Source organism: Mastigoproctus giganteus, chromosome 8 (genome assembly GCF_048544385.1).
Source record: "Mastigoproctus giganteus isolate SK-2022 chromosome 8, ASM4854438v1, whole genome shotgun sequence".
In the NCBI taxonomy this organism is placed as follows: Eukaryota; Metazoa; Arthropoda; class Arachnida; order Uropygi; family Thelyphonidae; genus Mastigoproctus; species Mastigoproctus giganteus.
The window spans coordinates 74,789,969-74,803,099 of NC_143582.1; the positions used below are offsets into that span (position 1 = coordinate 74,789,969).

Here is a 13,131-nt window from a genome sequence, read left to right on the forward strand (position 1 = left end):
TTTTTATACAAAAAACTTTAATTAAAAAAATTAGATATTCTAAATATAACAAAAAAGATTTGTTACATTTTCACTATAGGAAAGTTTGTTAACTATGCTATCATATCTCAATCAATATGAATAAGATGATAAAGCATATTTAACATTTAATTACTGTATTTAATGCAGTAAAATAAAATGATGTTACCCATCTTTGAGATAAATGCACAAAAAATCATATAACAAGAGATGATCAAACATGAAGATTTACATTTGTATTAAAACAATTTTTCATAATTAAAGAATTTGTTTATTTTTACCTTGGCTTATTTTTTAGTGTATATGCAGATTTTGCACTATTTGCAGAAAATGAAGAGTTTTTAAAAATTCGGTAACCTTGGAATGTCTTTCTGTTGCTGCAATCTTTTTTTTCTGCAAAAGTACTGATATTAGAAATACATGAAGAATTTTGGGCAACAAATTCTTTAGGTACAGATGATGTCCTTTCATTAGATGAAGAAAATGAATTATTACAAGTGATACCTGCTTTATAAGTATTTGATTCTCTGTTATCCTGAAAATATGAGGTTTTATGAATACCACGTGAATCAGGCAGAGTTGATTTCTTTACACCAGAAAAAAAAGATGCATGCTGACGAGTATGAGAGGTGCATGTGGGTGATTTCTTTACATTCCAAAAATGTGAATTATTACAACTTGCAGGTGACGAAACAGGACAGTTAGGATGCGGTGACAATTGCTTGCGACCAGCTAACATTTTGTCTTTGTTATGGTTTTTCCACCAACATAATTGTTCAAAGGACTTTTCATATGGATCTGAAACCTTTACCCATTTACATGAAGAGAAAACTCTTTCTAGCTCTTCAACAGTACCAGAATTTCTCACCTAAATAAAGAAAATAAAATTTGTTAGACTGCCAAAAAAAGTTAAGGAAGGAATTTTAATAATGCATGCTAAGAATACATCCCATTAACTAGGCTAATTGCATATTATGTAATGCAGCTTATTGTACTATCAGTTAAAAAGGATAAGAGGGGGAGGTAGGTAACATCTAAAGGAATATGAATCGCATAGGAACCCATAACCAGAAACGTCACGGGAAAGTAGCAGCAGAGGCACAAGAAGCAGAAATGACACAAGACAGTAATTAGTGGCAAACATTTATTTGACAAAATATTAACAATGGAGTACGAGATGGATGCATTTCATGATGTTATAACAGATGCTCGAAGGTTCCATCATGAGATGACATCGATGCAGCATGGATTGGCGGACATGGTCAAACACACCTGGAGTTTCTTTGACAGTAGCAGACGTGGCGAGACTCGCCCCGTCATATTGAAACCAAATGTTGCGTCTCACATTTGCTGGAACATCGTCAAGTAACCCTGGTAGAACTTGTTCAAGAAAGATCCGATATTTAGCAGAGTTCATGCAGGATGGTAACAGGTATAGGCCGACTAAGCAGTCACCGACCATACCTGCCCACACATTTATTGCGAAGCGAGGTTGTGCCACATGGGGGGCACACACCGTGAGCCCACACACGAGCATTGTGCTGATTAAATAAGCCTCATCTGTGAACAAAACATAGGCTGGAAAATTCAAGTCTTAAACACTTTCTTGGAGAAACCACTGCGCAAAAGCCACACGGGAGGATGATCTTGGGGGAGCAGTAACTGAATCCTTTGGAGATGAAAGGGGTGTAAAGAATCATCGTGCCAGACACGCTGTACACTGCAACGAGACACTCCTAAGGCAGAGGCAATGGCACATGTGCTGGTAGTAGGATTATTCTGAATATGGCGGGAGTTCGCATTGAACATGGTCTGCCCGCACTATTCCTGTTACCTCTAAATAACCAATAATTGCACATAAATTTTGATGCACACATGCAAACAAACGGTGGTCCGGTACATGTCTGTCTGGGAAGCGTTCTCCATAAATTCGTTGAGCGGCTCGTCCATTGCCCTCTGCTAATCCACACACTAGGTGCATGTTCACAGTTCCTATATCGATGCATGCTCTTCGTGTGGCGACTACTGCCTGAATGAGTAAACCAGAAATTTTCCTTCTCGCGAACTGATGAACAGCACCATCTACCGACTTACGGTGACGTTTCTGGTTATGGGTTCCTATGCGATTCACATTCCTTTAGATGTTACCTACCTCCCCTAAACATTTATACCAATATTTTTGAGACACCCTGTATATTCATTTATCATTATCATTATTTACCATTACATGTACAGACCCCCACTTTTCAAAAATAAGTATATCGGCTGCAAAAATAAAAACTACTGTATTTCCCCATGTATAAGATGCACCTTAATTTTGGAGCCCGAAATTTGAAAAAAAAATGTATTACATAAAGTTACTGAACTCAAGTTTTATTCATCATAAAATTTATACAACTCATCACTGTCAAAACTCCCATCCATTAGCTTGTCCTCATCTGTGTTTGATGACGAATCACTGTCTTCATATATTGCCTCGTCCTCAGTTCCATCCATGGCATTTGAAATGCCACACTTCTTAAATGACTTGACAACGATCTCAATCTTGATATTATCCCAGGATCCTTTCACCCAGGTACAAACTTCTCCTATAGTTGGTTTCTTCACTCTTCTTGCTAGTGTCAAATTGTCCGCAGAAGACTTCATCCATTGGTTCCATTCATCTCTCATGGCAGCTTTGAAGGGGTTGTTAATGCTAACGTCAAGTGGTTGGAGCTCGGATGTCAAGCCTCCAGGTATGACGGCAAGTTTTGTTTTTTGCTCTGCAGCAATCTTCTTTGTACTTTTTGTTGTGTGCCCTGAACTGATCAAGCACCAATAGGGCAGGTTTGCGTAAGAGCCCACCTGGTCTCCTGCTCCAAACTTTCTCAAACCAGATCTTCATCCCATCCCTTGTCATGAACATGGACAATCACTCCTCGAGGAATGTCTTCTTTTGGCATTGTTTTGCGTTTGAAAATCAGCATAGGAGGCAGCTTGGTTCCGTCGGCATAACAAGCTAGAACAACTGTATAATGGCTCTTTTCATGTCCACTTGTCTTCACCCCCCCCCTTCTTATCAACAGTTCTGTTACTTGGGACATCAAATTGAAGGGGGACTTTGTCCATATTTGCAATCTGTCCCAACTCAAACTGATGTGTCTTCCGACATTGAATAACAAAACAATGGAATTCAAGGACCTTCTGTTCTAGCTTTCAGCATCTTTTGGGCAAGTCTTGTGCGTGTACGCATGCTTAGTCCATTCCGTTTCATGAACCTGAAGCACCAATTGTGTCCTCCTTTGAAATCAGTAACTTCTTTTTCACCAGCAATTCTTGCCTCATGCTGAACCATCTTTGTGGACACAGGAATTGCAATTGCCCTTTGCTCCTCAATCCATATCTTCAATTCCCTCTCTCTAAATCAGGCCATTTTGCTGACTTGCCTCTCATGGCCTTATCCTGCTGTGGCGTTTTCAGTAGGGTTTCTTCTTCCCATTGCCAGGGATGCCTCTGTAGCCAGGTGGGAAGGAGCAGCAGTGCGTAGCACACGCTTCTTGATTAGACCGGGGTTCGAGCCCGTCACCACCAAATACGGAGGATGCGGAAAGGTCAGGGAATGACCACCGCACACCCCCGGAACAATATGGCCTTAGTTGCTAATGCTCCTAAAAACCAAATAACAACAACAACCTATTGCCAGTCTCGGATTGTTTTCTCAGTTGGAGGAGGACCAAACTTACATTCACCAGCACGATTTTCATTCACTTTTGCAAACTGGATCACTTTTAACTTGAATTTAGCACTGTACGAAAATCTTTTTTGAGCCATTTCTGGGCAGAACGTGGCTTTTGGTTTTTTTTTTTTTTTTAGGAGCATTAGCAACTAAGGCCATATTGCTCCGGGGATACATGGTGGTCATTCCCTGATCTTTCCGCATTTGGTGGTCACGGGCTCGAACCCCGGTATAAACAAGAATAACTTGGGTATAACCTCCATACACAAGTACATGGTGGGTAACCACCCAGGTGGGAACCAACGTAAGCAGGGGTCGAGGTGTGGCGCCCACACCACATGGAGGAATGCCACCCCTCTATGTTACTAGGCAGTGCTAGGTGGTAGATGACTCTCATCCACCGGTGCAATACCACCACTTTGCTTATTGGAGGCTTGAAGTGGTGGAACCCATGTTTAGTCTCTAGAGCTAAGTTCCGGTCAACCCTTCCCTATCTCTTCCATCATGCAGTATGATTGATGCCTTTTGAGGTTATGATGAATATTGTGGCGAGATCCAATATTCCTTACATTTCGAGGGTACAGCTTTAAAACGGTGTTCGCAGGCCGGCCGCTAGTTAGTACACCGGACCGAACCTATTGGTAACTCTCTAGGAGGCTTCCGGATCAGCTAGTGTATAATCTGGCTAGCTCTACTCTGCCAGATAGTGCCTGGAGGGAGTCAGAGTAGTGTGTGTGTGAGGGGACCATTGTTGAGGCCACGTTATGTCAAGGACCTGGGTATATTCTTACCATGTGTACGCCATATCCAAAAATTTCATTACTTCATACAGCATGTCCCACCCACTTTTTCTTACTATTGAATACACCATGAATTGTCAAACTAATAGAGCAAGCTTATCTGCGAAAAGATCTAAACCTCCCAAGCACTTCCTAATTCATTTCACAAATATACGTGGTCTCAATTCTAATCTCAACGATGTCCATTTCCACTTGCAGTCTGCCAAACCCCATGTACTTTTTTTGACAGAATCTCAGTTATTGGTTGATTCAACTACTGCTCATCTCAGATGCCCAAATTATTCGCTGTATGATTCCTTTTGCCTCAAAGGTGGTACTTGTGCATATGTCCGTTTTGATATTCCCTATCAGAGATTTGGCAATTTGGAATCTCCTCTCTCTGATCTTCTCTGGCTTAAAATCTCTCTACATCATTGTGTCAGATTCATCTGTTGTCTCTACTGTTCTCCCAACTCCACTAATCACTTAGAGCTCTTTGACTTTCTCCAGTCCAACTTTCCTAACAGTGAGGTAATTTTCCTTGGTGATTTTAATGTTCACAACTCCAGCTGGCTTCCGTTTTCTAGTCACACGACTCAGCTGGTCGAGATGCTGAGGCTTTCGCAATTACTAATGACCTTGCACAGATTGTTCATTTACCTACAAGAATACCGGACAATCCTAATCATACAGCCAATACACTTGATCTTTTTCTCACAAACAACCCTTCTAAGTACGCGGTCGAAGTGACAGGTCCTTTAGACACTTCAGATCACAACTTGGTGATTGTCTCTTCTCCAATGGAACCTTTATCTCATGGCTATTCTGAACCTCGTGTTGTTTGGCATTACAAGAATTCAAAATGGGATGACCTGCGAGACTTCTTTTCCTTGGTCGGATTACAGTTTCAAAACTTCTGATGTCAGCGTTTGCTCAGATCGTGTCAGTGAAATTGAGTCCTTTATCCACACTCCACTTTAAAATCTCGTCCTTTATCTAAACCTTGGATTTCCAATAAATGTGCTAAGGCTGTTCAAGAGAAGGATGTTGTATATCATAATTGGCTTGTTTCTAATTCTCCAGTTTCATTTTCTGGGTACACCAAAGCTCACAACAATTGTAAAGCAGTTATTAATCTATCAAAACTAGAGTTTGAACAGGCTAAGAGTAGAAAACTTGCTTCTTGCCCTAATGGTAGCCGAGCATTCTGGTCTCTGTTCCCACCTCTGTCCAAACCAGATGGTTCTGTTGTCACTTCAGCCAAGGATAAAGCTGAACTGCTAGCATCCCATTTTTCTTCCAACTCATGTATTAATGATCTTGGTAAAACAATTACCACCATTCCCAACACGCTCCACTGAATGGCCCCTGTGGTCTTCCATCAAAAGGATGTTAGAAGGATTTTGACGAATCTTGATGCTAAGAAAGCTCCAGGTCCCGATGGTATTTCTCCACTTGTTCTCAAAACCTGTGCTCCTGAACTTACTTCTATTCTTTGCCGCCTTTTTTCACTTTCTTATTCCAAAGGTGTTTTTCCTTCTGCTTGGAAATTTGCTCATATCCAGCCAGTTCTTAAAAAAGGGTGACAAATGCCTCCCATCCAATTATCGTCCCATTGAAATTTCTTCTACTCTTTGTAAAGTAATGGAGAAATCAATTAACTGCCAAATCTTAAACTACCTAGAAACCTTCCGTATGATCAATGATCGCCAGTATGGATCCACTGGTGATATTCTGGCTTATGTTACCCATTTATGGACTAATTCAATGGAAAGGTTCGGTGAAACACAAGTAGTTGCTCTTGACATCCCAAAGGCTTTCAATCGTGGTTGACATAAAGGTCTTCTAAACAAGCTTCCATCTTATGGTTTGCCAACTGTTTTTAGTAATTGGTTATCCAGTTTTCTCTCTGATCGCTCACTGAGGGTGATGGCTCTCTGTCTTCTAGCTTCTCCACTAATGATGGTGTCCCCCAAGGTTCAGTTCTTTCCCCCACTCTTTTCCTCTTGTAAATTTATGACCTTCTTCCTTTGACTCTAAATCCTATCCACAGTTTTGCCGATGATAGCACATTGCATTCCACTTTCCATTTTGAGAAACCTTATCCTGCTCAATCAGCTTCAGCTTCTCGAAAATCTGCTACCAATTCCTTAAATGCCAATCTTCAGGTAATTCTCCAGTGGGGCAAAGACAACTTAGTTGATTTCAACTCTTCTAAAACTCAGTCTAGTCTTATATCTCACAAAAAGGATTCTTCTGCTCCTATGCTTATCTTTAGTGACACTCCGATTTCTAGGCAAAATGATATATCTCTTTTGGGGATTACCCTGATTTCTAATCTCTCTTGGCACAAGCACATTACAAATATTGCTTCCTCTGCATCTAAAAAACTTGGTTTTCTCTTTTGCTCTCACGCATTACTTTTCTTCCAAACAGTTGCTCACTCTGTATAAATTGCAAATCCGCTTTGCCATGGAATATCGTTCCCACATCTGGGGTGGTGCCCCCAAAACCTCTCTCAGGCTTCTTGATTCCATTCAGAAGAGGGCAATTAGTTTAATTAATTATTCATCTCTAACAGTCTCTCCACTCGCTCTCTTATAGATGTACTGTTTCTGCTGTATGCCTCTTCTACGGATACTTCTATGGGCACTATTCTTCTGAATTGGCTTCTATAATTCCCACTCTCTCTCTTTCAAAACAGTCCGAACACATGCCGCCACCAGCCAATATCCATTTAATGTCCAACTCCAAACTCACAGAACCAACTTTTCATCTTCCTCGTTTATTCATTCAACTGCCGTTTTCTGGAACAACTTTCCTTTATACATATTTCCTGAAAATTACAGTCTAGAGAAGTTCAAGTCCAATGTCAACAAATAGCTTCTTTCGTGTTCTCAACCTGCAACCCGAGCACGGTACTAAGTACTATAGGTTCTAATACCTCTCGTGTTTGGGGTTTACATAAAAAAAAAAAAAAGAAGAAGCGTGTGCATAGCACACGCTTCTTTTCTGCTGCTCCTGCCCACCTGGCTACGGAGATGCCCAGAACGTGGCAAAACGTAACCTAATATACCGGTAACAAGTGCAAAACAATGAGGCAAAGAAAACAAGCGGGAAATGCAAGTAAAAAAAATCTACAACCACTATATAAGACGCACCCAGTTTTTAGACCCCAAATTTTTTGAAAAAAGGTGCATCTTATTCATGGGTAAATACGGTATTTGAATTCTACAAGGCTTTCCCTACCTGAAGGTTTTCCATTAATAAAAGAAAATGGCTACTTTGTTTGGATCAACATATGTTTGCAAGCAGATTTTTTTCACTCGTAAAATCAAATAAGTATTTAAAAAGACACAATACTAAACACGAGAGGTATTAGAATCTATAGTACCATGCAGGGGTTGGAGGTAGAGAAGACAAAAGAAGATATTTGTTGACATTAGACTTGAACTTCTGTAGATTGTAATTTTCAGGAAATAAGTATGAAGGAAGGTCGTTCCAGAAAACAGCAGTTGATTGAATAAACGAGGAAGATGAAAAGTTGAGTCTGTGAGTTTAAAGTTGGACAGTAGACGAATGTTGGTTTGTGGCGGCACATGTTTGGACTGTTTTGAAAGAGAGAGCGGGAATTATAGAAGCAAATTCAGAAGAACAGTGCCCATGGAATTATCTGTAGAAAAGGCATGCAGCAGAAACAGTACGTCTATGAGACAGCGAGTGGAGAGACTCTGTTAGAGATGAGTCATTAATTAACCTAACTGCCCTCTTCTGAACAGAATCTAGAAGCCTGGGAAAGGTTTTTGGGGGCACCGCCCCAGATGTGGGAACAATATTCAATGGTAGGGCAGATTTGCGATTTGTACAGAATGAACAGCTGTTTGGATGAAAAGTAATGCCGAGAGCAATATTTGTAATGTTCTTGTGCCAAGAGGGATTAGAAGTCATGGTAATCCCCAAAAGAGATATATCATCTTGCCTAGAAATCGGAGTGTCACCAAAAATAAGCATAGGAGCAGAAGAATCCTTTTTGCGAGATATAAGACAGGACTGAGTTTTAGAAGGATTGAAATCAACTAAGTTATTTCTGCCCCACTGGAGAATTACCTGGAGATCGGCATTCGAGAAGTTGAAGCTGATTGAGCAGGGCAAGGTTTCTCAAACTGGAAAGTGGAATGCAATGTGCCATCATCAGCAAAACTATGGATAGGATTTCCAATCAATAAAAGAAGGTCATTAATATAAGAGGAAAAGAATGGAAGGAAAGAACTAAACCTTGGGGAACACCAACATTCGTAGTGAAGTTAGAAGACAGAAAGCAATCTACCATCATCCTCCGTGAGCGGTCAGAGAGAAAACTGGATACAGTTGCCAAACCATAAGATGGAAGCTTGTTTAGAAGATCTTTATGCCAAACACGATCGAAAGCCTTTGAGATGTCAAGAGCAACTGCTTGTGTTTCACCAAACTTTTCCATTGAATTTGTCCATAAATTGATAATATAGGCCAGAATATCACCTGTGGATCGACACCGACAGAATCCATACTGGCGATCGTTGATCAGTCGGAAGGTTTCTAGATAGTTTAAGAGTTGACAGTGAAGTGATTTCTCCGTTACTTTAGAAAGAGTAGAAGTAATTTGATGGGATTTGTCACCCTTTTTAGGAACTGGCTGGATATGAGCAAATTTACAAGCAGAAGAAAAAACACACCTTTGGAATGAGAAAGTGAACAAAGGTGGCATAGAACAGGAGTAAGTTCAGGAGCGCAGGTTTTGAGAACAAGTGGGGAAATACCATCAAGACCTGGAGCTCCATCGAGAAAGGCATCACAAATTTGCAACCCAATTTTGAACAATTATTTAAAAATATCCAGCCTCAATCATCTCATTAAATAGTTTTGTCCAGTAAATGTTATTGTGTATTGTACTTAATAAAATTTTCGAATATTTCAATTTTAGGTCTATCATTATATTTATTTATTCATCTTAATATTGAAAAGTAGTGATCCTTTTCAGATTGTAAATTTTCTAAAATGAGCATTTAAAAGCAAAAGTGAAGTATTTCAAACGGAAACAAAAGTAAAGTATTTAAAAAAAAAGCAAACAAAAGTAAAGTATTGACAAAGGGGAATAAAGGATGACAAGTAATTACAGGCCTGTTAGTTTGACTTCTATTCCAGGGAAAATAATGGAGTCACTGGTTAAAGAAGCATTGCAGCATCATCTAGACAAGACAGCAGTAATAATTCAGACACAGCATGGGTTTTTTAAGGGGAAGTCTTGTCTGACCAATTTGATTGGATACTATGATGTGGTCACAAAGGAACTGGATGCAAAATATAATTTTGATATCACATACTTGGATTTCAGGAAAGCTTTTGATGCTGTTGCACATGGAAGACTACTGAACAAATTGGAGCAGTATGGCATTAAGGGCAAGTTGCTACAATGGATAAAAGGATGGTTGAATCGGAGAAGACAGAGTGCTAATCTACTGCTCTTTGTGGACTAATGTTATTAGTGGTATTCCCCAGGATTTGGTGTTTCGCCCATTGTTGTTTTGTATATTTATCAATGATATTGATGGAAGTATATCAAGCTTAATGTAAAATTTTGCAGATGATACAAAGGTTGGCAGGGTTGTTAATAACAGTAATCAAAGTATGCTGCTGCAACAAGATTTGGAAAAGTTTAGCAGTGGGCTGAGACGTGGAAACTGAAGTTTAACATTGACAAATACAAAGTACTGTTTATGAGTAGCCCAGTGAAATGTACCAACTGGGTGGTGTTACACTCAGGGTTGTGGAGAATGAAAGAGACCTGGGGGTAATTGTGCAGTCAGATATGAAGTTTTCTGAGCAGTGCAGACAGGCTGCCAGAGTGGGGTTTGTCAATGATATACAGGAATTTTGCGATCAGGGATTAGGAGGTAATTATCCTCTTGTATAAGGCAATGGTCAGGCCACACTTTGAGTACTGAGTACAGGTCTAGAAGCCTTAGTTTAGGAAGGATGTAGAGTTGCTAGAACGAGTACAGAGAAGGTCAACAAGACTGGTAGGGGAAGAAAGGGGTGCTTTTACGAAGAAAGGCTTAAATTCTGCAAATTGCAGTGTCTGGAGACTAGGCATGTGGAGATGATCTGATTGAGATGTATAAGGCCTTGTTTGGATTGAGCAAACTCGATGCTGATGGGATTCTTCCTCTTGCTCAGATTACAAACCTGAGGGGGCTTAAACTGAAATTGAGCAAAGACAGTTGTCGAATAGACGTGCGGAAATTCCTTTAGCCAGCAGGTAATTGACTGCTGGAACAAGCTTCCATCTGTTGTGGAAGTTGATAGCTTAAATAAATTCAAGGCAGAACTGTTGTTGTTGTTATTTGGTTTTTAGGAGCATTAGCAACTAAGGCCATATTGCTCCGGGGATATGCGGTGGTCATTACCTGACCTTTCCGCATCCTCCGTATTTGGTGGTCACGGGCTCGAACCCCGGTCTAATCAAGAAGCGTATGCTATACACTGCTGCTCCTGCCCACCTGGCTACAGAGGTGCCACAAGGCAGAACTAGACAAACATTTGGAACGAATGGATGGGTGAAATGGGAAGGTTTTTTTTTTTGTTTTTTTTGGCTGATGCAGTATATGCTTGCTTTCTTGCATCATATGCCTCTACTAATGCTAACGTGTTAGTTTTACGACAATAAAAATAAGATTCTTAATGCTTAATGTTTTAAATGAGAATTGCATTGAAAATCCCATACAGTTTTATAAGATTATATTACTTTAAAAATTTTCAAGTAATACTGATACATTCCTATGTATAGATACTTTGAACTTGTTTTAATCAAAATGGAACATATTTTGGTCTCTTAAACTTCAATTTAACCAAGTTTTACTGTATCTGGCTGCTGAATTCTTGGCTTACATAATAAGATTACTGTCCTATTTAATTGGTGTTTGCATGTATTATTTTTTTGAAGTACTATATGAATACATTTCAGAGAATTTGGAAGATTTTATACACATTGGGAAAGTAGTCTTGTAATGGCAGTGCCAAAAAATGCTACTTACTTCACCTTTAGGGGCAAGTTTTTATTATTATAAAATAATAATAAAAAAAAGTATTATTTTTATAATAATTTCTCGAAGATCTGCCTCCCCCGCACACTCTGGCGTTGTGGAAGTGATTAAGTTTGTACCAACAACCAGTCTTTGATGTTTGTCATCTAAGAAAGGGTGCCATTAGCATATAGTTTATGCAACATATTTAAAACCCACAAACACTTAATCAGTTCTCCTTGCAGGTGCCTAGTTTCCAGACAATGCAATTCACAGAACTCAAGTCTTTCTAGGTAAGAGTACCCTTTTGTGCCCCTGACTATTCTTGTTGCTGTCAGATCTACATTCACCCTATAATGAAGCCACCAAACTTGTGTGCAGTAGTCATGATGGAGCCCAACCATTTCCTTATACTGGGATAATCATACCTTTGTCCCTGCTGAAAAATTTCCATATATCACTGAGCTGAATCTCATGAGCTGTCCTAGCAGACCATTTTCACTGCTAAGAGAACATGTCAGATTGTATGATTACCTGCCTGTCTTTTTCATTCTCCACTAATCTGAATGTAATACTGCCCAATAGGTATTATTGTTATATGTTATTTTGAGATTACTGCAACCAAATGGTACCTCACATCTATCAATGTTAAACCCCAATTGCTACCGTTTTCAGTCCATCTGCCTACTTTATCCAGATCTTGTTGGATTAAATACTCTGATTACTGTCATTAACTAGTTTTGATGATGATACAGCCTTTGTATCATCAGCAAAACTAGACATTAAATTGGATATGCTTACATTAATAAATACCAAAAATGGTAAGGGCCCAACGCTGAAAACTGAAGAATTCCACTTATAACAATATCAGTCAGCTGTCTTGAGCCATAGCAGTAACTTGCTCCTAATTCCACAATGCTCTACTTTTTACAGCATTTGTTCATGTGGAAAAAAATCAAACAATATATTGAATTGTAAAATGCTGTGATTTGTTAAGGAATTCCCTCCTTAACAACTCAGATTGTTGTATAACTGTATTCCTATCAAGATCCTGTATTACTTCTTTAATTACTCACTTTACTCTTCAACTGCTCCCCTGAACAGGAGAGACTTGCACATCTCCAGTCTATAGTGACTTCCTCTATATCCAAGGGTGCTCTCATCGTTATAGCTAAAAGGTTTGCTTACCTCTTTTGCTGCTGCTTTTAATATTATTGGATAGATTTTTAACAGGTCCCTTCTTTACTTTTAGATTCAGAAGTTTGTCTTCCAGTCCTTTAAGTTATCGCATCTGTAAAAACTTCTTCACTTGTAAATGTATAGAATTTGAGCATTATAAATTCTCACAGCACTATAACAGCATTATAAATTCTCGCTCTCTCTCTCTCATAATTGAGAATTTATGTAGACCCCACTGCCTTCTAGGTTGTACCGAAGGCAAGTTATAGCTAAAAGGTTTGCTTACCTCTTTTGCTGCTGCTTTTAATATTATTGGATAGATTTTTTGAAAGAAAGTGGAAATGAATAAAATTTCTTAGTGTTATTAAAAAAAAAAAAAACA

At 39.3% G+C, this 13,131-nt stretch overlaps 2 protein-coding genes across 5 annotated transcripts in view; one reads left to right on the forward strand and one right to left on the reverse strand.

Moving 5' to 3' along the window:
- The window catches only part of LOC150081642 (non-homologous end-joining factor 1-like), a 180,963-nt gene that overhangs the window by 166,726 nt on the left and 1,106 nt on the right, over positions 1 to 13,131 (forward strand). The gene's annotated exons all lie outside the window — the stretch shown is intronic.
- Positions 296 to 13,131, reverse strand: part of LOC150081644 (uncharacterized) — a 66,509-nt gene continuing 53,673 nt past the window's right edge. Inside the window, exon 6 of the mRNA XM_090380275.1 lies at positions 296 to 886. Coding sequence (XP_090236401.1) covers positions 296 to 886 — 591 coding nt within the window. The remainder of the gene's footprint in view (positions 887 to 13,131) is intronic.